The 27,626-nt window shown below is 31.9% G+C and overlaps 2 protein-coding genes across 2 annotated transcripts; one reads left to right on the forward strand and one right to left on the reverse strand.

Annotated features, from left to right (window-relative positions):
* Window positions 1-3,374: 3,374 nt before the first annotated feature.
* On the forward strand, window positions 3,375-13,427 carry LOC139522944 (uncharacterized). Its single transcript, XM_071316617.1, has 3 exons — window positions 3,375-4,059; window positions 7,084-8,274; window positions 10,319-13,427. The coding sequence occupies exons 1-3, from the start codon at window positions 4,032-4,034 to the stop codon at window positions 10,783-10,785; spliced, it is 1,686 nt and encodes a 561-aa protein (XP_071172718.1). The 5' UTR covers window positions 3,375-4,031; the 3' UTR covers window positions 10,786-13,427.
* LOC139524919 (uncharacterized) lies at window positions 11,215-14,568 on the reverse strand. Its single transcript, XM_071320093.1, has 3 exons — window positions 14,310-14,568; window positions 13,478-13,717; window positions 11,215-12,410 (listed from the first exon to the last, which is right to left on the reverse strand). Exons 1-3 carry the CDS (start codon window positions 14,566-14,568, stop codon window positions 11,215-11,217), a joined length of 1,695 nt encoding a protein of 564 aa, XP_071176194.1.
* Window positions 14,569-27,626: the final 13,058 nt, after the last annotated feature.

Genomic DNA, 27,626 nt, shown 5'->3' on the forward strand with positions numbered 1-27,626 from the left:
AATTTGTGTAATCTTTTCTTTTATGTTTACTAATATGCTTGGTCTTTATGCCATTTTATGCTTCTTTGTTACATGTTTGTTTTACAGTGATTAAGATTATAACACAAAGTTGACTGCTGTACCCTATTATTGACATGTTTACCAAGTATGTCTGTTTGTTTTGTTCATACATCGTTGTCAATATTTGAAATTTGATGCGACTGTTATACAAGTGAGAGGTTTAGCTAGCTATAAAACCAGGTTTAATCCACCATTTTCTACATACAAAAGGCCTGTTCCAAGTCAGGAATATGACAGGTGTTATCCATTCGTTTGATTTGTTTGAGCTTTTGATTTTGCCATTTGATTACAGCCTTTCCTATTTGAATTTTCCTTGTAGTTCAGTATTTTTGTGATTTTACTTTTTACATTCACGATAGAGACATAGCAATATATAATTACAGAATTTTGTTAGCGCAGAGATATGTGTTGGGTATATTTGTTAAAGTGAAGGAAAATTTACTTCTCGTTGATATATTAACATAAAATATATGTTTGTTTACTTTTCCTATAAATTAGCATTGAAAATGTTGTATTTATTAGGTTTTAAAATATATTTTCACAATTTTGTTAGTTTTCATATTCGAGGCTGTTATACAATTATCTTTTTTTTTAAATTTAGGACCATATAATCTAAATCCTTTAAACGACTTTTAAACATTGGTGAACTACAGGTTTTTAACATTCAACAACTGCGTCTTTTAACAAATATTTTGCTTTTGTGGTCAAATATCCGGTTATTTTCTCAGGGTTCATTCCGATGTAGCAATTTGTCTTGTCTTCTGCTGTACACCATTTCAGTCAATTTATCCCAGTCTTTCACCTCTAATGCATGGTAACAGCGAAGGATTAATAGTTATCAAAGGTACCAGGATTATAAAAAAACATTTCATCTTTTGTTACTTTCTTTATTTGTTTTTTTACTTGTTTTTGTGTTTGTTTTAGGTGGAGTTCCTTCAGTTGATGGTCCCGCTTTTAGAATCTTCACTGGTGTAGATGATTTAATAATTTTGGCTCAAAACGGGGCAGATTTGTCAAAGTCCTTATCTGGTTTTACATCCCCACCAAATGACACATCCACCTTCTTTCTTTATTTACAAATGCATCTTCGAATTCAAATTCATACAAATTTCCACATAATAAATTAAAAGTACAAATTGAAACTCATATGAGGGATCGGGTGGGGTCCTTCACTTCTGTATATTTAAATTTTTTAGACCAATTATCTCAATTCTTTATATTTTTAGCCCATTATTCTCTATTTTTGTTATGTTTTAACACCCAATTATTCTCTATTATTATTTTGGACCATTTTTGTCTATTCTTTATATTGTTTGCTCATTATTCTCTATTTTGTAAAACTCCATTCAGAAGACCCTCTCATTATATGTATATACACATCGCATGGTTTTTTTGGTTTTTTTTTAGTTTCAACACGATGCAAACTTAAACTATTTAGATATGTGCACAAAACTGAAATGACATGCATACTATTGTAAAAGTTTGGAATTTTTCAGGTTTAAAACGTTCCTGTTTTATGTGTTTGTGTTTCTTGTGGGTTTTTTTTAGGGGGGTGGGGGGGTAAGTTTTAATTGTAATGTAACACCCAACGCCTTCATTAGATTCAATGTTAATAAAGGAAATAATTGTCATTTCATCAACTTGCTTAGAATATATTGTATTCTGTTAAGAGCTAATAAAAAAACCAGCAAGATTTATCGAAATCGAAATGATAAAATCAAACCAAATAATTACATTAGATGTATGTTTCATTATATTACGTTATTCTGATTGGCTAACTGCAATCTCTCGTCATTCCTTAATCAACTTCATTTTAAAATCAATTGTAACATTCATGTTGACACGTCAGTGCTTCTACAATAAAGTACACAGGTAAATAAAAGAAAATAAACTTCATAGTAAAGATTATAGCGAAAACATTTTGTTATAAATATTGAATGCTTCTTTTAGTAATTCCGTAAGGTTGTAAAAGTGTTGACAGTGCGCACATTTTAAGAATGAAGCGCAGAACAAAATGTACTTCGGTCAACGCTTTTACTACCCAATGAATTTACAAAAAGAAGCATTTAATTCTTAAATGAATGATAACAATTACTTATTTCCTTACTGACAGGCGAAGAACCCAGACCTCTTTCAAGACTTGTGTAATAACTTTTTTTTCCTTTCCAAGTAATAAAGGAGTCCCGGATGCCAAGTCATTAATTAACTTTTTTACTAATTTCTTTGGCAGAGGAAAGTGAATATATGACTATTTTCTTTTTTAACAGCATTGCCATTTTTGCACAACAGCATCTTTAATGTGTTCTGCGATCTTCTTAATAAATATGTTCCATTCTTCATTTGTAAAATATGCATCATAAATTTGATTCTGGAATATTAGACAATGTATAACAACTTACAATGGTAATAACGATATTATTATATTAGATTATTATTTATTTAACAACAATATAAACAAAATAAATATTCATTTCACCAAATAGGTCCAATTTTCGAAATTTTCCATTCAGGTAAAACATTTGACCATTGCAGACGACTCAAATTTTTCAATTGCAGTTACCACTCCTCAATTTAAGAATCGAATAAGTTCTATTGAGTATTTATACTTAATCATTATATCTCCATCCGGGAATTTATATTAAAAAACATGATTTAAAAAAAATAAGGTTTCTCTCCACTTCCGTGAATATATCATTTGATTTATTATATGACATTTGTAACTTTTCTGAATACCCCTTTACCATCGATTCGCCTAGTCTGCATATTATATATTCTGGCCGACTGAAAGTGTTTGAGGTCAGACTGTGTAAAAAGTAAAATCACAAAAATGCTGAACTCAGAGGAAAATCAAATCAGAAAGTCCCTAATCACATGGCAAAATCAAATGACAAAACACATCAAAAACGAATGGACAAAAACATATGCCTGACTTGGTACAGGCATTTTCAAATGTAGAAAATGGTGGATTAAACCTGGTTGTATAGCGCTTAATCTCTCACTTTGTTGACAGTCTCATCAAATTCCGTTATATTTACAATGATGCGTGAACTAAAGAGATATAAAAAATAAAATAGTCAAAATATGGGCACAGCATTCATCATCGAGTGACAATTTTAAAAGAACAATTTAACAGAACACAAAAACATCTATCTACAAACACATACATTGGTTCGCGTGTCTGACGTCAGAAAATTTTTAAATTAAACGTCACATATTTTTGTCGTTTTATATTTATACAAACAATTTTAAAATTTCAAATAGTCTATTTCAAGGTTACCCATAATACACCGCGCGCTGGCGGAGTTCCGGTTAAATGTAAACAAGGCGGCAAGAATGTAGAAATTGAAAAATTATACAGTGTAAAATGTCTTCCGTTAGCAAAAAAAGCGTGTCAACATTAATCCAACCTCTTCCATTAACACCACAAACTTTTAAAGACGTAAAGAATTTAAACTTGAGGGACTTAAAACGCCTCTGTATTGATGCAAACATAAAAACTGATGGTGTTGGTCGGAACTCATTAGAAATCTTGTTATGTTTTGAGCTTAATATTTTGACATGTGGTAACAGCGAAAAAAACGACTTTTGTATTAAGGAGCCAAAGATTGAAAATCATTTGTTAGATAAAAAGCAGCTACTAGAATTTCAGCAATTGTCCCCAAATTATCTTTTAAAATTGCCAGGATGGACAAAGCAGGTGCCAGATATAGACCTTGACCTGTCAATGGTAAAGAAGTACCTATTAAACTGTCAAGTGTCTGATTATGATAAAACCTCATTACGACAGTATAAACTAACTAGAGCATATCAGCACCTTGATGCTAAACACCTCAATAATGTCTCCTTCAACCCAATTGTTGACAGTGACACATTTTGTGCTGTAAAAGCCAGCTGTTTGCCATCACAGAGTGGTGAAGAAGCAAAGACAAAGTATCTTCACATAATTATGGATCAGCACACATCAGAACCATATGGTGCATTTTGCACTTGCACAGTTGGGTAAGCTAAACTCTTCAGGGAAGATCATGAACATGGTCAATTAAATACATTTAGAAGTACATGTAGTATACATGTATAAGTCCAAATAATAATGACATATTGAAAGGCTATTTCATTTTTTACGCCTTCCTATGAGGACAGAAAAAAGCAAAAAAAAACAGCCTTTCAAGATGTCATAAATATTTGTACTAATAAAATATATTTGGCCTAACCTTAACTCCTTATCTACATGTATAGTACCAAAATGCAGTGCTTGGTAAACAGTATTTATGTTTTGCATATGACGAGCTTTCTGTTTCATGTGAATGGATAAAACTCAAATCTGGGGCTAATGCATTACCTAATACATGTATCTCTCAGCAAAATTGAAATGGTTTGTGCTTTCCCTTTATAATCAATATGAATTATTTAAATTTTATAGTTAAATGCAAAAACCTTTAATAAACCAGTTATGTTCTCCAAGGATAATTGCAATGTCTTTATTAATAAAATGCAAATGTAAAGATATCAATAGCAGATAAAGATACATTTGAACAGAATGCATATATTTATAAATTTTGATCAATTAAAAACTGTTGTAATGAGTAAAAATTGACTAATTTAACATAAGAACATGAACTGAAAAAAAAAATTCAAAGATCTTATGATGGTGTTAAATTGGTATCTTATTCAAATTATAATTAAAAATTGATATCCACATCATGAATAAAAAATCTATTTAATATGTTCTTTAATTTTTCAGACTGACTCAAGCATGTTCCCATATTGGGGCACTTTTGTTTTTATTGGCAGAAGTAGTATCAAGGGGGGAGAATTTACCAGAAGATAAGGCTGTTACAGAAAATTTATGCAGTTGGACAAATCCTAAAGGTTTTATTATGAGTTCCAATGACATTGACATTATTCCTTTTAAATTATTGTTTTATATTTTTACTGTGAAAAGATGCATGACGTTATTGTTTCAATGTTGAATTTTTTAAATATTGTTTTTCATGAAGAGTTCCTCATGATTGGTTGGGTTTTTAAGCAGACATGCACTAGTGCAGTTGTTTCACCCAGTTATACCATATACTCTCGCTGGCAATTTTTCATGAAGCTCAGTTATGTAAATTAAAAGTGGAAAAAAAAATTGTATTAGGTTTAACTCATGCATCTCTTTCATACAGTTACAAGTAAATGAGACCTTTCATTGTTCATTTCCCCATAAAATTCATTTTAAACAAAACTTTATCTTCGTATTGATATCCAGATTTATAGTTATTTCTTTTTCCAATAATTATATATAAACAACCAAACATTTTTTTTTTTTTAATGATGTCAATGTCTGTTGCATTCATAATAAGGCTGACATAATTTGCAACTTTCCATTTTGAGCAACATGTTCTCCAGCTCAGAAAAATATAAGTCTACTCTTTGATAACAGCTCAGTCTACAGCCAATGACAGTTATAGCATTGTGTTTGAACTTAGTATACAAATAAGTATATTCCAAAAAAGCTTTGATATTGATTCCCTTCTGTATTGTTACATGTATTAACTATCAGAGTCACCCATGCATTTATTGCACATGTTTAGCTACATGTATGATCACCCAGGCTGATTTTTTTTTTTTTTTATCATATAATGGTATGTACATGTACAACGTAGCTGCTTTTGTCTGTTTAAAGCTCTCTGTTCCTGCATCTATTTTCCTGTTGAAATTTGAAATAGTGTTAACTTGTTTTGTTGTATTTAAATTGTTGGCAATTTCACAGTGTTAAGAATATACAAGTAACATCATATTCTGTCAGCACATAAAGGAAAAAAGGATAAGAAACTTTTCTACATTGGCTAGAGGTATAGGGGGAGGGTTGAGATCTCATAAACATGTTTAACCCCGCCGCAATTTTGCGCCTGTCCCAAGTCAGGAGCCTCTGGCGTTTGTTAGTCTTGTATGATTTTGATTTTTAGTTTCTTGTGTATAATTCGGAGTTTAGTATGACGTCCATTATCACTGTACTATTATGCATATTTTAGGGGCCAGCTGAAGGACATCTACGGGTGCGGGAATTCTCGCTACATTGAAGACCCATTGGTTGCCTTCGGCTGTTGTTTGCTCTATGGTCGGGTGGTTGTCGCTTTGACATATTCACCATTTCCTTTCTCAATTTTATCATACTACTTAGTCACAGTGAAGGGGAGACTACTCCTTATCAAATGGTGCAGGGAGTTTTTAAGTTATTCAGCATCATACTCTTTATATTATACATATATACCAGAAAGGAAAAGTGGTATTCTTTTTTGCCAATAGGACATTTATCCATCCGATTAGGCAGCAACCATTTGATTTTCTGGGGGGGGGGGGGGGGGGGCTATGGTTTTTTTTCCAGTTTTTGGAGAAAAAAATAATTTGTTTTTGATTCTGAGAAAAAAAAATTGTTTGTTTCACCCTCAGCTGCCACTATATGTTATGCTAAAATTGAAAGAAAAAAATTGTTTTCGACTTGTCGTGAAAAAAATAGATTGTTTTTCGCTGCAGGTGAAAAAAATAATGTGTCAAAAAAAACCAACCATAGCCCCCCCCCCCCCCCCCCCCCCCCCCAAAATCAAATGGTTGCTGCCTTACATGAACTGTGGAAAAATATCAGTAATTATAATTCCCTCTCTTTCTCTCAATTTGATCTTTAAAATCAGAACTATTAACAGTAAATTGTATTCTAGCATCAAATTGTCTGACCTATTTAAAAATCTTGACCTATTGTGTTTTGCTGTCCTCCTTTATCAATGAAATCTTCATAAAGATAATTCACATCTAGCACATTTTATAACAAAAAAAATCCTTAGTACATGTATATATACATAGATATAGTCAGATATGGTATGAGTGCCAATGAGACAACTCTCCATCCAAATAACAATTTATAAAAGTAAACCATTATAGCTCAAATGTACGGCCTTCAACACATTGCCTTAGCTCACACTATAGTTTTAATTATTTTTTTTGGTACAAGTGGTTTTTTTTAATGGCTGTTCTATTTTTATTAAGGTGCCAAGGTTGAGCCTAAAAAAGGTGAAGACATTGATATTAGAAACAAACCTTCCAGTTTAAAAACACACATAAGTGACATTGCACCGAAGCTGTCTAAAGAGAGGCAATACCAAAGAACTCTTCAACTGTTGTATGACATAAGGAATGCTAATTCCAGAGATGCTATGCCTCCAATTGTCAACATTGTTGACCTTGCAAGATTCAGACCCGTGAAGCAACCAGAAGTGAAAGGACCATGGTCCATGCCAGACACAGTAACTGAATTTTATCCTGGTATTTGCTATGCAGAAAGTATAGATGTGGAAACAACACCACCATCATTAACGGAAATACCTCATCAACAGTTCCAATCTATTGACGATAATGGTTACCAGGAGGGATTAAATACTTACATCAATTTAATTATGAAAACTTATAATCAAGCTGATATAAGCAAAATTGAAAACCTGACTAGAGGTCAATCTGCCAATGAAGAATGGTTTCGACATAGAATAGGGGCAATAACAGCCAGTAAGGTTGTCCGTGTACTAAGTAATAAGAAGAATCAAGATAATTTTTTGATTGATATTATGAAATACAAACCAGTTGATCTTTCCAGAGTAAAACCAATTCAGTGGGGTTTGAAACATGAAATAACTGCTTTAAAACAAATGACAAAATTGTTTGAGCCAAAACATACAAATCTCCAAATTATTCAACCAGGATTGCTAGTAGATAGAACGTATTCATACCTTAGAGCGTCTCCTGATGCAATAATGACATGTGATTGCCATGGTACAACTGTAATTGAAATAAAATGTCCCTATTCCAGCAGATATCTGACTCCAACTGTAGCTATATGTCAGAAAAAGATTACATATGTTGGCATGGAGAAGGAAAACATGGTTTTGGTTAAGGGTCATCAGTATGGTTACTATGAACAAATTCAAACACAGTTAAATGTTTGTAAAGAAAATAACGCAAAATTAGTTATTTGGACAACAAAAGGATTGCTTACGATAGATGTTCCATTTGATGAAATATATTGGACAACCATTATGTTACCAGCTATAAGAAGTTTCTTTGAGATGCATATAGCACCAGAAATTTTAACCGGCAGACTTAAAAAATCTTTGAACTCTCAGGACAATTTCAAAGACAAAGAGAAGTCTGACAGCAGTGAAGATTCTACAAATGAATCTTTCTCAGGTAATTTCATTTTCTGTGCTTTTTCCTTACTTAATCTGCGTTTGAACTTAATCACTGTAAGTAGACCCTAGTGCAAGTTTTTGTCATCACTGTGTGACATTATGTGTCTTCCCAAAATGGCAATATTCAAATTCCCATTTATATATATTTTTCCTTTGAATTGTTTAACATTTATCATTCAGGTATGTTTCTTTGTACATAAATTAGGCCTTTGGTTCTCTCGTTCGAATTGTTCATATTTGTAACCTTTTATATGCAGTATGGGCTTTGCTCATTGTTAAAGGCCGTATGGTGACCTGTATTTAATAATTATAAATGTGTTATTTGGTCTCTTGTGGAAATTTGTCATATTGGCAATAATACCACATCTTATTGTTAATATTTGATCATTATTTGAGGTTATATCTGTAAACTTCTATGTCATGATACATATGTAGGCTTTAATTGTCTCATTGTCAATCATATTTCATCTTCTAATTTTTTTTTATTTGATAATTTCAAATGCTACTAATTAGATATGGGGTTCTTTGATATGCCAAATCTAACTGTGTATGTAGTATTTTCAATTGCACAGTATTGCGCAATAGCAAGAAATATCTAATTGCACAATATTGTGCAATAGCAAGAATTTCAATTGGAGTTATCTTTCATTGTCAAGAATAGGTAGTTGAATCAACTAAAATCATTGTTTTATACAATATATAATGTATATTCACTTTTACTACCAACTGATAAATTAAGACAATCTTTACCATTCAGTGATAACAAGCACATTTTTACATTTTAATATTTTATGATGTATTTAAATGAGTAATTATTGTTGCAAACTCCATTAGAAATTTTAATTGTGATTAGTTTTGGAATAAATGATAGGGGGATGTGAAAAAAAAATGGGGGGGGGGGGGGGGGGAATTCAATTTTTCTCATTTGAAATTTCATAAATAAAAAGAAATTTCTTCAACCATTTTTTTGAGAGGATTAATATTCAACAGCATAGTGAATTGCTCAAAGTCAAAACAAAAATTTTAAGTTCATTAGACCACATTCATTCTGTGTCAGAAACCTATGCTGTGTCAACTATTTAATCACAATCCAAATTTAGAGCTGTATCCAGCTTTGTGTTGTGTCCATACTTGCCCCAACCGTTCAGGGTTCAACCTCTGCGGTCGTATAAAGCTGCGCCCTGCGGAGCATCTTTTTGAGGTTGTTATACCACATTCATTCTGTGTCAGAAACCTATGCTGTGTCAAATATTTAATTACAATCTAATTCAGAGCTGTATCAAGCTAGATTGTTGTGTTTATACAGGCCTCAATTGTTCACGGTGCGCATGGCACAGCAATTTATTTTAATGATAGATCAAAAACAATGTACACAACAAAAATGTTATTCAATACATAAAAAACAGGAGAACAAAGTATGAACATGTTTATAGAAGATGTTTCATATGCAAAACTATAATTATGACAATTGATTACTTAAAATGGACAATGATGACATCATTCAACATGTTCAACTTAAATATATATAATGAATTAACAACCATTCAACTATGAAGGGGTATTTTCAATGTTTTGAAAGCATCAACTTATGGGTGTTTCTTTTTTTTTTTGCTGTGTGAATCAAATTATTTTTTTCAGCACTCACTTACATGTAACACTTTAATCAAAAATATTTTTTCAATCTGCTGCATCAAAAGATTTCTATCTTCAAAGGCAAAGGTTAGGAATAACAGAATAACAATATATTTTTAGAGAAAAAAAACGGAACCTACTTACAGTCGAATAGTTGTTCTTATAAACAAAGTACAGTTTATGAAATAAAAAAGATTTTAATTGCAAGTTAAATATCGGTAATCATAAAATTAACTCCAGACCCCCCCCCCCCCCCCCCCCCCCAATATTAATAATACCGCAAGTATACATATACATGTATGGGCGTGTCACTGTGCTTAGTATTTTTTTAATCAAAATCAATTTATAAATTTCAGTTGGAAGATGTATAAAATATGTATTTACGAATGATTTATTTGATCAAATTTCAGAAGAACAAGACAAGAATATTCATCTTGAGGGCACCAATGATGATGATGAAGATAATAATGATGCTACTGATGATGTTGATGATGTTAATAATGATGCTGCTGATGATGTTGATGATGTTAATAATGATGCTGCCGATGATGTTAATGACCAAAATTTGGCTGGTAAAGAATGTCAGGGATTAAAAGATTGTCAGAGTAAAAAAAGTGATTCGAGTCAGAACTGGAACTTAGGCTGTGCTTCTTACTGTAGAGACCACAAGGCACCTATATATTCCACAATTAAAGGAGAACTTATTGCATGTGACGCAAATATAGCATGTTCCTCCAATACATGGTACCATTTTTTCTGTGAAGGTTTTCGGAGGTTAAATATTGAACTTCACAGGGGCAAGAAGTATGTTTGTCAAAAATGTAGACCTTTGCATGATCAGAGAGAGAATTTGAAAATGACAAATGGGTTTTTTTAATTGATAATTGTGACAATTTAAATTCACTTTTCATACCATTTTAGAGTATGATAGATATGAATACATGTATTTGGTGCTTTTCAAAATCTGTTTACTTTTTGAATCTTCATGTAACTTAAAACACTATTTCAGGACACAAGCTCTAACAACTGATAGAATCTGAAATTCAAAATCTTTAAAAATTGCCTGATGTTCATTAAAAATTATAACCTGTTTATTGAATTATGGTTTTTAAGAGAGAGCATCATCTTGTTTCTTAATTTTATATAATAAATAAAAAAAAGACAAAAATTTCAAGACAATACAAACAATAACAAAACATGTAGATCTATCTGCAACTTGAAATAAATAAATATTGAATGAATACAAAACATCTACATGTACAAGTATGAAATGGTCTTGAAATACACACACGACCAAGAAATCCAACTACTTCTTCAAAATTGGGGTTTGAAAATTCACCAAGAAAGCACATACGGTAAATATTTGTTCTGCCAAATCTTTCATTGATAGTTTTACCTCGCCATCTAGAATGTGGAAAGTTTTCACTCTCTGAATGGCACGTTCGACATGAATTCTAACCTTTGAGATATCTTCAGACGTTCTGGCTTCTGAGCTTTTCAGTTGTGCTCTTTCTGTTCCCTTGAAAGACGGCATGTGCAGCTTAACACCCATGTCATTTAATATACCACTTATCAAAAATCCCCTATCAGCCATTACAGAACCTTTATTGACTTCTAAATTATGAAGGAGATCAACTGAGTCGCATGTTATAAATTTATCTGATGCTCGACCACCATACATCCTGCTTACATAAGTTATCCCCATCTGTGGGCTAACACCAATCAAAAACTTGAATGTGTTGTGGTGCTTATAATTTGAGAAAACCTGTTTTCTTGCATCAAGTTTGCTTGGATTTTGAACAAATATTTCAGTGCAATCAATAATAACCCTTACATCTTCAAAATCCTTCATAGCGTGTGATTGATTTTCATTCAATACCTCTTTTGAAGGTAGTTCACATAACTCCTTGAGATCAACATACATTAGATTTATCCAAGAGCTGAAAATTTGTGAAACCAAACCAACACTGATTGAAAACCTGATTGCTAAATCTTCAACCAATAAGCCAACTTTGAGACGCACCATAGTTAAAAAGAATTCATCAATTAACGAAAGCTTCCTCTCTGGACCTCTTTTCCTATCAGAAAATGTATCAGGCATGCCTGCATCACCTTTCCAATATCTCATGTTTGTAGCCCTTGGTTCAAAATATTGAAATAAAGCATAGAAATTCTCATAATTTGAAAAGCCTGTCCAAAAAACCATGCGTTTAGGATTGTCCTTCATGTTTTGTAAGCTTAAAATCTGCTTAGCTTGGCTTTCATTAATTTTTTTCAGACGTTCAAGTTCATTCATTTTTTCTTTAATTTCAGGTAGATATTCTTTGATTAACCAATAATTTCCTTTTTCTGTTTCTGTATTTATGTAATCATGATTATTAATCTGAGGTATTATTGGTTCATATGGCTTCTTATCTAATGGACGCCCTACTTGATTATTGGCGACAGTGATATCTTGAAATAATCTTTTTTTTCTCTGTCTGGTCTTGTTTTCTAACTGCCCTGTAGGACGAGATGTATGTGTATTTGTTAAAGGTATATTATAGTATAGAATAGATATATGTAGATTATCAGGTTTTCTGCACCTCTTTATTTGAAATATCATCTATTATCCAAAATGTGAACTTTTGTAACGATAAAGTACCAAAAAAAGAAGCCTGCTTTATCACCATTATTTATGACTGTTTTTAAATTTTGCCTAAGTATTACATTGTATCTGGAAAAAATACTTTATCTTAATTTTCAAAGAACTGGTTTAAAATCAGAGTTTTTGTTATTTAACCTCAAATATTGTATTATTTTCTTTATATCGGAGATCAACTATGGAAATATTTGATTTTTTCAACTATAACTTAATATTATTAAGTGCCAAATATTTGCTCACTTGACCAAAGGGCCAGTTGAATTTTTACTACATGTATCACTTGGTGTCAATGATTGATGTTTATGTTGTTTTAAACTTGATAATTTGATAGGATGTATGTCATATAATTTCATTTCATCAGTGTTTTCTGTTGTAAAGATATAGAATGTCTAATAAGGACTCTGATGCATTCATGTCAGTTTGCACATCTTTTTTATGAAATAATTAATTTAAGCCTCAGGGACACAAAAGTGTGTGAGGGATGTACATGTGTATGAGTAACTAGTGAAATAATTACTGTCTGTCTATTTTTTATTTGTTCTTCCATCACATTATTTTTATTGTAAAATATCAATAAAACTTGTCTATTGACAATTGTTATTTTGACAGTTTTGACTATTTTAACAGCACAGCTGATCATGATCAATAATTTGCCATTAGCGTCATTTAATCTAAAATTTTAAAAGAAGTTTGATTTTTTGCAATGATGAATTGACCCGTTTGACAAAATTTTCTTGGATTTAAGCAAATTGATTGTAAACCAAATAATATAGGTCAAGGTTTCAGCATTTTAAATGCAAGAAATAATTTGCTGATGGTGATATTAATTGTGTATCACTAGATAATATTGTTGTACTTTTTACTGTGTTGTTGTTAATATATTTGGCAGAATATTGTATTTTTACATGTATTAAATTGTACTAACCATCAATTACTTGTATTTCTTGTTTAGTTGAATTACTTGTTTTTCTAGCTGGTGTTTTCTTTTGATATGGGAACAGAGTAGGTATGTAACCTTTTTCTGTTGATGATGTCTGTTTCGTGCCTATAAGATATGCAACAATCAGTACTTTAGAAACAAATAAATAACCTCCTGTCAGACTTGAACTGACATCCCTTGATGAAATGGTATCACCAAGTGTACTTCCTTGTACTAAGAAGGTTTCTTAAAAACAAGTACTTAACTGATGCAATCTCTAGCATGTCTAGTTATGAGCAAAATATATGGTACATTTGTATAAGGCCTCCACAAGTTACAATCTGGTATGGAAATGCACTGATCTATATTACTGTTTAAAGATATCAAGACTTTCTATACTAACGGGACTGATTACTTATAACAATGTCTATACAAATTATCAAACTGATCTCGGCTGTAGCGGATACATGTAGTATAGAAAGTCCCTGTTTAAATCTATGAAAGGTTAAAGTCCCTGTTTAAAGCTATGAAAGGTTAACAAGCTGGCTGTGGTCCTATATTTTTGTTATTATTATATTGATATGTGCACTTAAAAACAAACAATGAACATGATAAACCAAACAATTGACAAATTATCATTGTGAAAATGATTCACCATTTAGTTGTATCACTCAGATCTTATCTGGTTATAACTTCCCATACAATCATAAAATTATCAAGTGGTCAAGACTATTTGTAAGTATTCAATCACTCATCAGCTATTTAACACTGTCTGAAAAAAATTATGTGTCGCTGCAATTAATTCAATACCTATGGTTAGTATACAAACGTAACTTGCCTCCTTCAAAATGATCGGAACATATCCGATCAAAGGGTCTTGGTTCCCAATGATCTCTCCTTATCATTTTGGTCCAGGTACTTTTCTGTTTCTCGTCTTTGGGAAACCTGTAGTACGACCTTTTAACTTCACTGCCCTTGTCTTTCCCCCTTTGATTGCTGCATCCAGGGACACAACAATAATCTCCATAACTAGTCTTTTTCTTTCCACATAATTTGGGTTGCAAATTCTCAGACTCGGATAACTGGGCGTTTTCCATCAGTTATCTGTAAACCGGAACTCCGCCACGACGCTGAGGATTATGGGTAACGGTGAAAGACAGTATGGGCAATATTAGCATACAGTTTTAAAAAATCAAAAGTATGTAAGAATTAATTACAGAAATAGACCGAGATTTATAAATAGAATTTATAAGAATCCACAAATAGTTCATTCCACTTCGTGATTGAATAATTTTGACGTTTGTGGTTCAACGTATTTTCTAATTAAGAGCTAACGCTCAGGATAAAATTCGAATATCACGGCCCAGGCCATGTGTAAATTTCCAACAATATATGGCTTCAATGAATTATTTCGATTCTAATAGGACAAATACGGTCATTAAAAAACTGAAGCGAGGGTGGGTATGCTGTGAGTGTGGCTGTTCATTTTTACTCCCTGTTAGATAAAGCTCAAACATCTTTATAAATATGTAGCTTGCGTAGGTTATTCGATTCCATGAATAACTGCTAGAAAAAAACTTTTTAATTCTTTAAATTCTCAAACCCAACATTTGCCATTTTTAATTTACATGTTTTTCTCGTAAGCTTCCATCAAATCCAAAGTTGACATTTTGTAACTAAGGAGCCGCCATGTTGACTTGCTGAAATGAGTAAATATGCGAATAATGCAACAGAATAGAAAATAAAACAAAATATACCTCAAAAATCAGTTTTAATACAATATCATACGATTTCCGATGGTTCACGTAACAGAAAACTTTCAACTTTAGCGGTTTCATTTGTATGACATCTGTTTTGAAATGACTTAAAAGCGCCAAAAAGATTAATAGACTTTCGCGGAATTTTATTTAATTTTTATTTTGTTGATTTCTCCGAGCTCTTGTGCACTACTTCTTTTTATCGTTGTCAGTTTGTTTTAGATTTATGAGTTTGACTGTCCCTTTGGTATCTTTCGTCCCTCTTTTATTATGCATACGAATAAGAAAAAAAAATATTTTGTCTTTTTTTAATTGCCCTTTTTAAAACAATAAAATCGGCAATGGGTCTGCAAGTAGGTTCCAATACATGTAGATTTACGTGGGAAGTTTATTGTTACAGCCATTATTATGTATATCGCTGAGTCTGCGCTAAGTATATTTTATCGCGAATTTTATCCCAGTGTTGTTTACAATGCTAAAGAAGCACGTCATGTTAGAATTCATAATAGAAATATACCATAATTACATATTATAGAACAATAACATACTGACAGGATCTTTTAAAGTACCGAGTCACGTTAAATGAACCAAAGAAACACAAAAAGTCGCATATACAAAACACACCAGCAAAAATGAAAGATAATACAAACACATTGACGGGATGTTTAAGTACCGAGCCACGTTAAATGGAAATCACATAAAACAATCCAACAGTAAAAGTAATATTAATAGTAGAACAAAGACAAATGATCGAACAATTTAACACATTGTTAAGATGATAAACAACATCAGTACGCAGAATATATACATCAAGACCATCATGTATTATTTGTGAAGTTGATACGGAATATTTATCAACAAGGTCTTTGTACCTTCCGATGAACTTTTTTAGAAAAAGGACGAGACGGTCTTTAATTGACATACCCCTGGTTCATCAACTTTCTGCTCAGACACTGATGACGTTTAACAAAGTCTGAGTAGGAGCTGTAATCTCTTGAATATCGAATAAGTTGGGAAATGTATATCTTATATGCAGGTGCTGTTGGTATATTGCTACTAAGGTGGGAGAAATTTATAATTTCAAAATTAAAATCGTCTCGTTTGTCATAGATTCTGGTACTGAGATGACTGTGTAAGTCAAATTCGAGATACATTTATAAGTTTAAAAAAATGGGTCGGAGGAAGCCGTGTCTGTTCTTTTATTTCTAGTTCTGGGGGATATATTAATGGAACCCAATCAGAGAAGTTCGGATTGTTTATGGAAAGAACATCATCAATATATCTGAAAGTGAAATTAAACAATCTGGCTTCATAAATAAAGCAATACGAAATGCATTTTCTTTTTATATTTTTATCATTTATGTTCATTAGTCTACACAACTGTTACTGTTAGCTGTGATAGTGGTTATCATTAAATTATGGTCATCATACGACTTGTTATTGAGAAAAATATTTTTTTGTCAATTCTTTTAATTGAAAAGTTGTTTATTTATATCTCTGGTTTAATACAGGTAAGATACAGACATTTCCACATATATATTTAGCATACCAGTAAGATTTCAACTCGGGTAACATCCGGGTCCCCTAGTGTCAGCTCCATTTTGGATACCACACTGCTAGCTGATTTGCTCTGACACGGAAAGGACCTTCCAGGATAGACAAATTTATAAATTCATATAACTATGCATACTATTTTGGTTTGTAATATGTAAATATATATTTTTTTTACATATTTGTAAACCTAATATCAGTCACAATTGCATTATGTTTTATAAAAGCTTGAGCTGCTTCAAAATATTTCCTTAAGAAAATTCATATTACTAGGTTTTATTGAATGATGACTGCTATTCGTTTTTCTCAAAAGTCATGTCTATGCCTATGCCTCGGGGTCTTATTTGGAAGAATATTCTTCTTCTATAGTGGAACGGTTGTATCTTGCTGAAATTGAAAAAAACGTTTAAGAAATGTATCTTTAATGTTTTCACATATATAAGCGGAATTGATAAGATGGTCAGGGGTAGACTCTTAACATTTGTTAGTAACAAGGAACTGTGGCAGATTGCCGAATAATTTATTTCAAAGTTGTTTTAAAATCAGAATGAGATGATAGCTAGTTAATTTAAAATCCATACAGTTGAATTGTTATTCGACAATAATTGGTTTCAAAAGGCAACTTTAAGTTTGTAAAATGTACTTGCTTTTGTCAAATTAAACGTCTAAGATCAAACACGTAAGCAAACAGTATTTAATGTAAAAATTTGTCTTTGGTAACTTAAACTTTCTGGGATACTGTATACATTTTATTAAAATATTGAAAGGCCCTGGTGTTCGAACATAATCATATAGATTAAATAAAATCCTAGTGAAACCACGCTCATTTTTTATTATTAGCTATATTTTTATTTTTTTGTCGTTTTTTTTATATATATAATCTCCCTTCATAAAGATGGAAGTATGCTCTGCTCAGCCCTTTAGTTTCGACCTACTAGTATATTGTTTTATTGCATTATAATTATATTATTATTACCCCAAAAAATGTCTTAATTAAGCATTACTAACTTAGTCACATAATCTTTTCCCTAGTTCAGTCAGACGTCGTCAGTCCAGTCTTCAACAAGCATGCGCATTCTCTACAGTCGCGTTACAATGCAGTCGACGTCAGCGTGCAGCAGCAGCGAGCATTTCGGGATTGCGCAAAGCTTGTTACATGAGATGAACGACGTGAACACTGAAGCATAAACACTGGGAGTTACTTGTGGAAAGAAATGTCATTCAGACAGGAAGCAACACAGAAAAGAAATTGCTTTGATAAGGTTTGTTCAGAGACTTAGAAACATATATCATAAGAACAGAGTCGTACCTTTTAGCGAGCCAGAATCACGTGCTGTATCAAGTGTTATAAGTAACTCGACAGTAATATTCCAAAATAATAAAATAAGAGCAGACGTCTCTCCATGGAAGAAAGAAAGTGTCAAACGGCATTGAACAAGCCCTGTATAGATCTAAATTCAACACCACTTCTTGATAATGTCGAGTTCAACAACGATGACCTACCTTCCGCCAGAGATCAATTGAATAGTTTACGCGACATTCGGAGAAAAGGAGAAGAAAAAAAGAGGCTAACGAAATGCAGTCAATCGCGGTATAAATACATGTTATGCAAAATTTGAAAAACACGTTGATGAACTGTTGTCTGGTACAAATGATACACTGAACAGAAGTCGCAGACCTAAAGCAGCGAAGGGTATGAGAACAAGTATGACTATAATGTTGGCAGCCAACTCAAACATGGATGTTAGGTTACCGGGAGAAGTTATTCCATCCTCAAACACATCAAATGTCTCAAGACCACAGCTTACAGCCCCTGAGATACCCTATTTCTGGATAAATGAAAGTTTATGTTTTATTTCTAAAACAATTCATGAAGCAGAGGTATTTTCCATTAAAATATACTGTGATAGCTAGGCGGATACAAATATTGTTAATGGTGTACTTCTGACTGACCATGCCACTACATTTGTTTGTTTTATTCATCGGTAATATATGGCTTACAAAAGCAATGCCTGCATTCTACTTGGGACGAGTCTTTTCTATATTATTTTTTTTCATTACCAAAGTACATTTCCTTTTAACGTATACTCTTTGAGGTTGTCTATTTTTTTTCCTACAGTTTCTTGTGAAGTTGTGTCTTTGTTTTATCGTTCATTTCAAATGTGCTCGAGACATACTTTAATCTTTTATGATTCAACGCGAGATGTCAGTATTTTATTTGTTGGCAGTCTTAATCATTCTATTTTCATCTATAAACTCCATTTATTTTTGTTTATTTTGGGGGAATCCCTGTTTCCATTTCCTCCTTAGTTCCAGTTATTGCGTCGGTCTTTTTTTAAGACATCATTATCTCGTTTTACATAACTCAGTACCTAGGGGTAACCGAAAACCTTCATCTTATACTACTTATTTCTTTTTTATTAAAGAAATAATTTACAGCCAACATCATCTTAAATAATTTATTTTCATCATCTCAGCAATACAATAAATATCATATAATTACACATTACACCGCTTCAAAGAATATAGAAGTTATCATAATCTATCAATATAACTGTAATGAATAAGAGAAGCCCTATTCACAAGAAGTACAGAAATACAAATATCATAGTAGTTCTCATATTGTATACGTAGTCGCTTTGGCAGGATTGATCAAATATTTAATATCATAAATATACCTATATAATTAACATCACAGAGACCACATTGTGCATCTGGAACTTGTTAAATTGCATCAGTGAATAAGGGAAGCCCTGTTCACTTCCGAAAAAACATGACATTAATACAACAAAATACCCAAATATCGCAGCATATTGGAGAAACTCAAGATGGGAAACAGCAGAATCCAAACAACTCCAAACAAATACAAACTAAGGATAAAAGATGTTGTGAACTTAACATTGAGAAGTCATTAGAAAAAACTCATTGCTGCAAAAAGAGTTAAAAACCTGAAATATGAATATACAGGTGGAGGTATTAATGCAGAAGCTGATGCAGCAACCTATGAACTTCTGAAAATAGCTGCAATTCCATACTATAAAAACTATTCAAAACTAAATGAAATAGCCCATATAACTGATGTTACAGATAATTCTGGTAAATCCATCGTACACAATACCATCCGTGTTTGTGAGCAGTTGGGGAAGAAATCTTATACTATATTTTTTTTCATACTACATCTAGAATGCTTGTAAAAGGCAAAAACATTCAGAAATTTATCAATGAAGACCTAATTTTCATTCATAAAACTATCAATGAATCATAACACAATCACAAGAATAGTGACATTAAAACCTTTAAAAATGAACTGCTGTCAGCACAAATAGAAAATTTACTAGAAAAACTGAGAAGAAAGTCTGATGCAAATAAAACAAAAGTAGAGATAGACAAAGTAGGTATCAATTGCTTAAAATGCAAAAGACCATGCAGAAAAAGAGCATCATTCTGTGATACAGGATCACATTGGATACACTACAAATGTGAAAAACTTAATCCCTCAGAAAATGAAAGGATTGAAAATGACACAAGCTCCGATTACCAGTGCTAAATTTGCTTTAAAGAACAAGACACTATCAGAGATTATATGTCAACTGACAATACTAATTTAGTTATAGCTTTAATAGACGAAGAAAAAGCCACCTCCAATCGTGGAAATACTCTAGATGCCTGCAGTCTGTGTGATATTGTTATTAAGGATATTCGCTGCTCAGTTTCAAAATAAATAACTTTTCATAAAACTAGTATGTATTGATAGGGAATAAATTAAGGAATAAAAAAAGCAAAAAAAATATAGGGGTCAATGTGCTTGTTTTCGAGATATTAGCCATTGGAGTTTTGGCGGGAAAATGTTCTCTCTTGATTTTTCATAGCTTTATCATTGACCAGTTAAAGTTCTCAAATACTATTAAAAAATAAATAAAATTTTATAAAACTTTTACAAATGACTTATAATTATACATGTAACAGATTTATAAAAAGAAAAATTGGGGTTCATGGGCAAATTTCTTAAGGCATTCAAATGAATAAAACCAGAGGATTCCGAAAATCTGACAAAAATTCCAAAACATGACAAGCAGACATCCTTAACCAACAAAATTTAGAATATAAAAATGATGTGCCAACCTGTTTTAGTTGTATAGGGATTGAAGATCAGGAAAAAGAACAAAGTTAACAAAGCAAAGTATCAAGTATTACAAGTACAGTTACGCAACTACCAGATCAACCCGTAATTAGACAAATTTTACCTGATGGATTAGTTAAAGAAAGCATTCCTACTCCAGTAACTGTAGCAGATGAGTATCAGTCAATCAAATACAAACAAGAATGTTATTACAACAACTGTTCCAATACTACAGACTGAAAAGAAGCAACAAACAATCCCCAAAGAGACTATACCAACAGCCAACATCAAAATGTTGTGAACTTCGTCAAAAAGAAATTAAGATGAGAAAATGGGAAGAAGATTTGAAAGTACGAGAAAAAAGCTTACTCGATAGTAATGAGAGATACATACGTCTAGAAACATATATAAAAAGACTAGAAAGTGAGAAGGAAGAATACGAAAACACAATCAGAACACTGAAAAGAAAGATTTTATATATGGAAGACACACACTATTATCCCATAAGCAACAATAATGTACAAGACCAGGGCAGATCAACCAACGTTCCAGAGAACACTGAATTGCTTGAAAATATCCACAAGAAAGTCACAAATTATATCTTGCGCCAAGTTGACATACAGTTTCAAAAAATCGAACATGTTCATCTTGAGCCGAATGACAGCAAAAATAGAATTAACCAACATAAACAGCCCAACCAAATCAACCCAATGACAACTTCGTCTTGTGCAATGGAGGATAATAACACTGTAACTTGAGACAGTAATAAACCCAATTTAAAAACTGAAAGAGCAAAATCTCATTGTGATACTGACAGTTCAGCAAGACCAAACAGTCTTCAAAACATCCGAGATCAAACATCAAGACCCAGCTGTACAACACCTGAGAAACAATATATTGCTGTTCCACAACAGACTCTGCCTTGCCATTTATCAGGTCAAATTATAGTGCATATTCCAATAAACAATAGAAATGCAGGATACTATCGTTCAAATTTGCCACCAACAATATCCCAAAGAACAAACTCCAACTATGAAAGAGCATTCACTCCACTAATTAATTAAAGTCAAAACTGGAATGGTGGTAGTAATATAAAAGGAAATATGTCAAGTAGAACACAACATATAGAACAACAAATTTAATACCCATGAGGCATCCAACTAAATCCAAAATAGATAACGCTACTATTCTAAAAATGGTAGCATTTAACTGCAAGAACATCAAAACCAGCACTACTGCAGTTAATAAATTATTGGAGAATAATAACATAATTCTCATTCAAGAACATTGGTTGTTTCAAATACATTTAATTAATGAAATAGACACTAATCTAAATTTTGAATTTTGAAGGTAACGCAGTTGATACGTACAATAACATACATCCAGCCCAAGTACCCAGGGGATATGGGGGAGTTGCAGTTATTTTGTTAGACTAATCAAAATGTGTGAAATAAGACATATTACAAAATTGTCAATGTCAGTTGTTTGTAAAGTTTGCTTCAAAACTGTTGTATGAAATCTTGAAAATCGTTGTAGAATGGCTTTGGCAAAAAAATGATTGTACATTTCTTTTTTCTATGAAAATAATGTTCTTGGATAATCCAGAAATGTCACAGTTTTTATTTTACTGCTATTTACAAAAATGTAGAAGTTCACATACAACATTTTGGAAGCATGCATTTTGCCAAAATTTTCAAAGCCTGTTTGTGAGATATTGTTTTCTTGAAAAATTTGTAATTTACAACATTTTAGAAGCCCAGCGACGTTATAGATTCTAAACATCAAATTCTAGTTTACATTTTCAAAAAGGATTAATTCCAGATCTACTTAAAACAGGACTTCTCTCTCCAGTATTTAAGAACAAGGGATCAATTTTGGAAATAAAGAATTATCGTGGCATAACAGTTTTCCAAGTATTTTGTAAGATCATCGAATCTATCCTGAAATTAAGAATTCGTCCAATAGCTTTACCAATTCAATTTACTTTACAAAGAGATTTCGCACAGAACTCAGCTCCATTAAATGCGTCATTCATTTTAGAAGAGGTAAATAGAGAATCGTTAGATTTGGGAAAACTCCTGATAATAGTTTTATTAGATGCAAAGTCAGCCTTTGATGTTGTGGTTCATCAAAATCTAATGCTAATTTATATCATCTTGGAATACAAGACAGACATTGGAATCTCATCAACAATCTCCATAAACATGCTTCATTTGTAATAAAACTTAATGGAAAAATGTCAAATGAATTTATCATTTCACAAGGAGTGCGTCAGGGCGGTTTTCTCAGTGCGGATTTTTACAAGATGTATATATAGACCCACTGCTACACCATTTACAACACCCTAAGGTAGGAAACAAGATCGGTCATATACCATGTTGTGCAACAGCCTGTGTGGATGACGTTACTTTAAACACGACAGATCCAAACGAAGCGCAAATACTGCTAAACATGGCTTATGAATACAGTTGTAATGAACACTACAAAAGAGGGACGAAAGATACCAAAGGGACAGTCAAACTCATAAATCTAAATAAACTGACAACGCAATGGCTAAAATAAAAAGACAAACAATCAACAGTACACAACATAGAAAACTAAAAAACACAATTACAACCACAAAAAAAGTGTTATTGAGATAGAGAACAACAAAAAAAGACATAATTGTAAAGATCTGATATTGAAAGACAAGAAGTTACCAGTTGTAAAACAAGCAACACATACAAAGATCAAAGTCTAAAAAGAAAACGTTAAATAATACCATCAATGAGAACATAAAAAAGCAAAAAGAACAGCATATAGTCTCATGGCTGCAGGTTTTCATGGAAACAATGGTTTAGATCCAAGCAACTGTATTCATATTATGAAAACATATGTCTTTTTTTTTTTTTTTAACGATAACAAATATTTTTATTCAATTATTTCCTGCTATATAAATACCTAAGTAGCCCAGGTCGCATACTTAGGGACCCCTGCTTTTTAACAGCCTCACTTGACCAGGGAAAATATCAAATGAGTTTAAACTTCCCATAGTTTACATAAGTATACATTTAAAAATAACCAATACAATTGATTTTACCTGCTACGCATCACTGGCACTGTAATTCATAATAATTAACGTATATCCGGTTTACTGACTTACATTATACATGTGTTGATTTAAACGTGAAAACTATATATTTGATTGAAAAAATAATAATAGTTATAGTTAGAATTAGAAATTAAAAACCAATTGTTCAGAGAACAATTGTAGGTCTTTCCACTAGAAAAGATCTTTTTTGATATTGAAATATTAAAAATCAGTTTAAAATGTTAGTTCCTATGGCTGTATGATGTATTTATATGAATTTAAAGCAAAGGTCAAAATCTAGAACGTCATATTAACCTATGACCTTGACCTCAATTTCAAGTTCACAAACCAAGGACCTTAAATCAAAAGACCCAAGGTCTTTAATATGTTTGGTTTATTAGTAATATCACTTGACGCGTAATTCTAAATGTAAGATGGGCAAAAACTCCTATTTATTGTCTGCGCACCCTTTCAATCAAAATATACAAGTAAGGACATGTCGCAACTAACAATTTATGAAAAATTATTTGTCGATATGTCATAAGGTATTTGAAAATAAATGAAAATAAGCCAAAATCAAAATTTAGAATATGACCTTGACCTTTGACCTTGACCTCATTTTTATTATTTTCGACCAAGGACCCCAAATCTAAAGACCCTATGTCTTTATCACTTATGGTTTACCATTTAGAAATGCATATCACTTAATTTAAGGGAAAAGGGGGAATAACTCTCATATGGAGTCTCCGTAAAGCTTCGGTCCAAATGAATATCCTAATCCTGAAGATGTAACGAGCAATTTGGTAAAATAAATTTGTCGTAATCTTTAACGGTTGCGAAGGAGTAGTGGCCACAAGAAAAACAGTGTTTGGGGAGGTAACTCTTACAACGTAAAGTATTTGGTTACGCAGTTGTCAGTTTTTAAAGCGCATACACTTTACGATATCATATTTCATATATCTAAGCGACATCTTGTGAAACAACAATACTACGCAAGAAAGAAATTAGGCGGAAGAAAAAAAAAAATAATAATAATAATCAGAACAAAATCAATAGGTCTTTCCACGGAAAAGTGGAAAGACCTAATTATTGAATTAATGTGAATGAACAAAAGTTGAAATGATTCTGTGACTGACGTATGGATTATAAAAGTATAAAGCACATGTGGTGAGTACTGATGTATAAGAAACGTGATGTGTGTAATTTACAAATAAACATATTAATATGCACAGACATAGATTCAAATATCAATTACAGTACAAAAAAACCAATACCAAACAAACATAGTGTTCCCTACGTTCTTCCTAAGATATAGTATTATTATTACATATGGAATCAAACACACCTTTAGTTTAGAGCAGTTGAACTAAAAATATTTACCTACATATTTCCGATAAAGAGTTCAATTTTTAATCTACATATATATTTTATATCTGACCGTAGTAAAAGTAATTTTAATTCGTTTTTCATATGCAATTTTAACAAAGCCTGTATAGACTGCATACTCAGTTTATTTTTTTCGAATTTGCATTTATTACGTATTTTCCAAATAGCCCATTTAAAATAAAGTATTATTGCGTTAACAATTATATTATTCGAATTATCTAAACAGATTCCTAATAGAATATCTTTTTCAACGAGTGCATCGTTATTTATTAAGTTACACAGTTGTAAATTTCTGATAACTGTTTCTATCAATGGTTTAACATTGTTACATTGGTAAAATAAATGCTCAAGAGTTTCAATGTTATTGTTTTCATCACATAAGTGACATTTTCCATTTGACATACGCATTATTTGCAGTCTGTTTTCTGTATATATAATCCTGTGTATACATTTCCATTGAAACTCTTTAACTTTTCTATTAATATCCAGTTTACTGAGATTTAGCCAAATTTTTTCCCAATTTATGTACTCGCTATACAAATTTTCCCATTTTGTTTGACATATAGGGGTCTCAGTTATGTTTAAGTTTAACTGAAGATATTTTAATGTCAAATCTTTGATTTTAATGATTTTGTTATCTGGATTTATAAATTCAAAGTTTTCAGAAATTTTGATTTTGTAGTTTTTTAAAGTGCGTTGTACATCGTTATTTCTTAAAACCTGTATAAAAGTTTGCGGTACGGCACTTTTAATTCGTGAATATTCCGAAATACAATTGCGTCTATCTATAAGTTGTTGATATATTTCATTGCACGATTTAAACTCATTGGTATTATCATCCCATATATCACCAATGGTTTTTATTAGACTTTTTGAAAAAGAAGAATAAAATATAGATTTTCTTTGAAATAAAATATTTGAGTTTCCAAATAAAGGCTGTTTTTTTACTTCCATTTTATTAGTTATTATACCCTGTGTGATCCTTGTCAATTTTGACCACGATTGTAAAGCGTTTTTGTAATAATGTGGTAGTTTTTTTATCTCAAGACCTGAAAGGTCTGAACATCTACACAGAAAAAGTTTATCTGCAAATTTTTTATCATATTTTTTTAACCAAAATTTACCTATCGCATTCCAACTTGATAATGGCTTGTGTAATATTGAATATATCGATTTGATATATTTACTTTCTATCCAACTATCCAAATTTACCATCCCCATGCCCCCCTTTTTGCCGTCTAAACAACAAACCTTCCGGTCTACTTGATTCACTTTACCATCCCAAATAAAATCCCATATTATCTTATTTAAGTCTTTTTTATGTTTTTCAGGTATACCTCTTATTTCTAATTCATAACCACACACTGAAATAATTAAATTTTTAACAATAAGGACTTTTCCAGAGTATGTCAATTTTCTACTTTTCCAGATGTGTACACAATTTTGTACTTTTTCCAATATTGATTTCCATATTTTATCGTTATCAATGTTATAACCATGGTGAATACCTAATGTTTTTATGTTATCTGTTGTCCAGCTTATCTTTTTAAAAGTAGGCCGTTTGCGTTTATTTGCGCCAATATTTATTCCCTTAGTCTTTTCGTAATTAATTTTTGAACCCGAGGCCTTTTCGTATTTGTCTAATATTTCGAAAGATTTTCTAACGGAACTTTCATTTTTATTAAATAATTGCGTGTCATCAGCAAACATATTCAATTTGGTTTCTATTAGCTCCCCATTTTCTTCCCCGGGCAGCATAATACCTGCAATGTCTTTGTCTGCCCTTATTGCACAGGCCAGGGGCTCTGCTTGTAATATATATAAAAAAGGGGCTATAGGACACCCCTGCCTGGCTGATCTAGAAATTGAAAAATATTTAGAGACGTAACCATTTGTTTTTATACATGTCTTAGCACTTTTTAATAGCATTTGAACCCAACCACGAAAATTGTCCCCAAAATTAAATTCCTTCATAACGAAGTCTAGCCATCCCCATTCCATCCTATCAAAAGCCTTTTGTTGGACAAGAAAGACAATTATACCCTCTTCATCCTCACTATCAATATATTCTATGATATCCTGTATCATTCTATTTGCTTCCGTTATATGTCTGCCTTTTACAAACCCTTTTTGATCGGGATGTATAAGCTTAGGAAGGACTATTTTTAATCTTTCTGCTAGTATTTTTGCTATAATTTTATAATCACAATTCAGTAATGTAAGAGGGCGCCAGTTACGTATGTTTTCTCGTTCCCCGCCCTTAAATAGTAG

Source organism: Mytilus edulis, chromosome 5 (genome assembly GCF_963676685.1).
Source record: "Mytilus edulis chromosome 5, xbMytEdul2.2, whole genome shotgun sequence".
In the NCBI taxonomy this organism is placed as follows: domain Eukaryota; kingdom Metazoa; phylum Mollusca; class Bivalvia; order Mytilida; family Mytilidae; genus Mytilus; species Mytilus edulis.

Bases quoted from the DNA above. Each gene is read 5' to 3' on its own strand.
- LOC139522944 (XM_071316617.1), top strand. From the start codon at position 4,032: ATGGTGCATTTTGCACTTGCACAGTTGG. The intron at 4,060-7,083 runs GTAAGCTAAACT...ATTTTTATTAAG, and splicing joins TTTTGCACTTGCACAGTTGG to GTGCCAAGGTTGAGCCTAAA. The intron at 8,275-10,318 runs GTAATTTCATTT...ATCAAATTTCAG, and splicing joins TACAAATGAATCTTTCTCAG to AAGAACAAGACAAGAATATT.
- LOC139524919 (XM_071320093.1), bottom strand. From the start codon at position 14,568: ATGGAAAACGCCCAGTTATCCGAGTCTGAGAATTTGCAACCCAAATTA. The intron at 13,718-14,309 runs GCAAGTTACGTT...CTTGTTTTTAAG, and splicing joins TTCCGATCATTTTGAAGGAG to AAACCTTCTTAGTACAAGGA. The intron at 12,411-13,477 runs GTTAGTACAATT...CTCGTCCTACAG, and splicing joins AGAAATACAAGTAATTGATG to GGCAGTTAGAAAACAAGACC.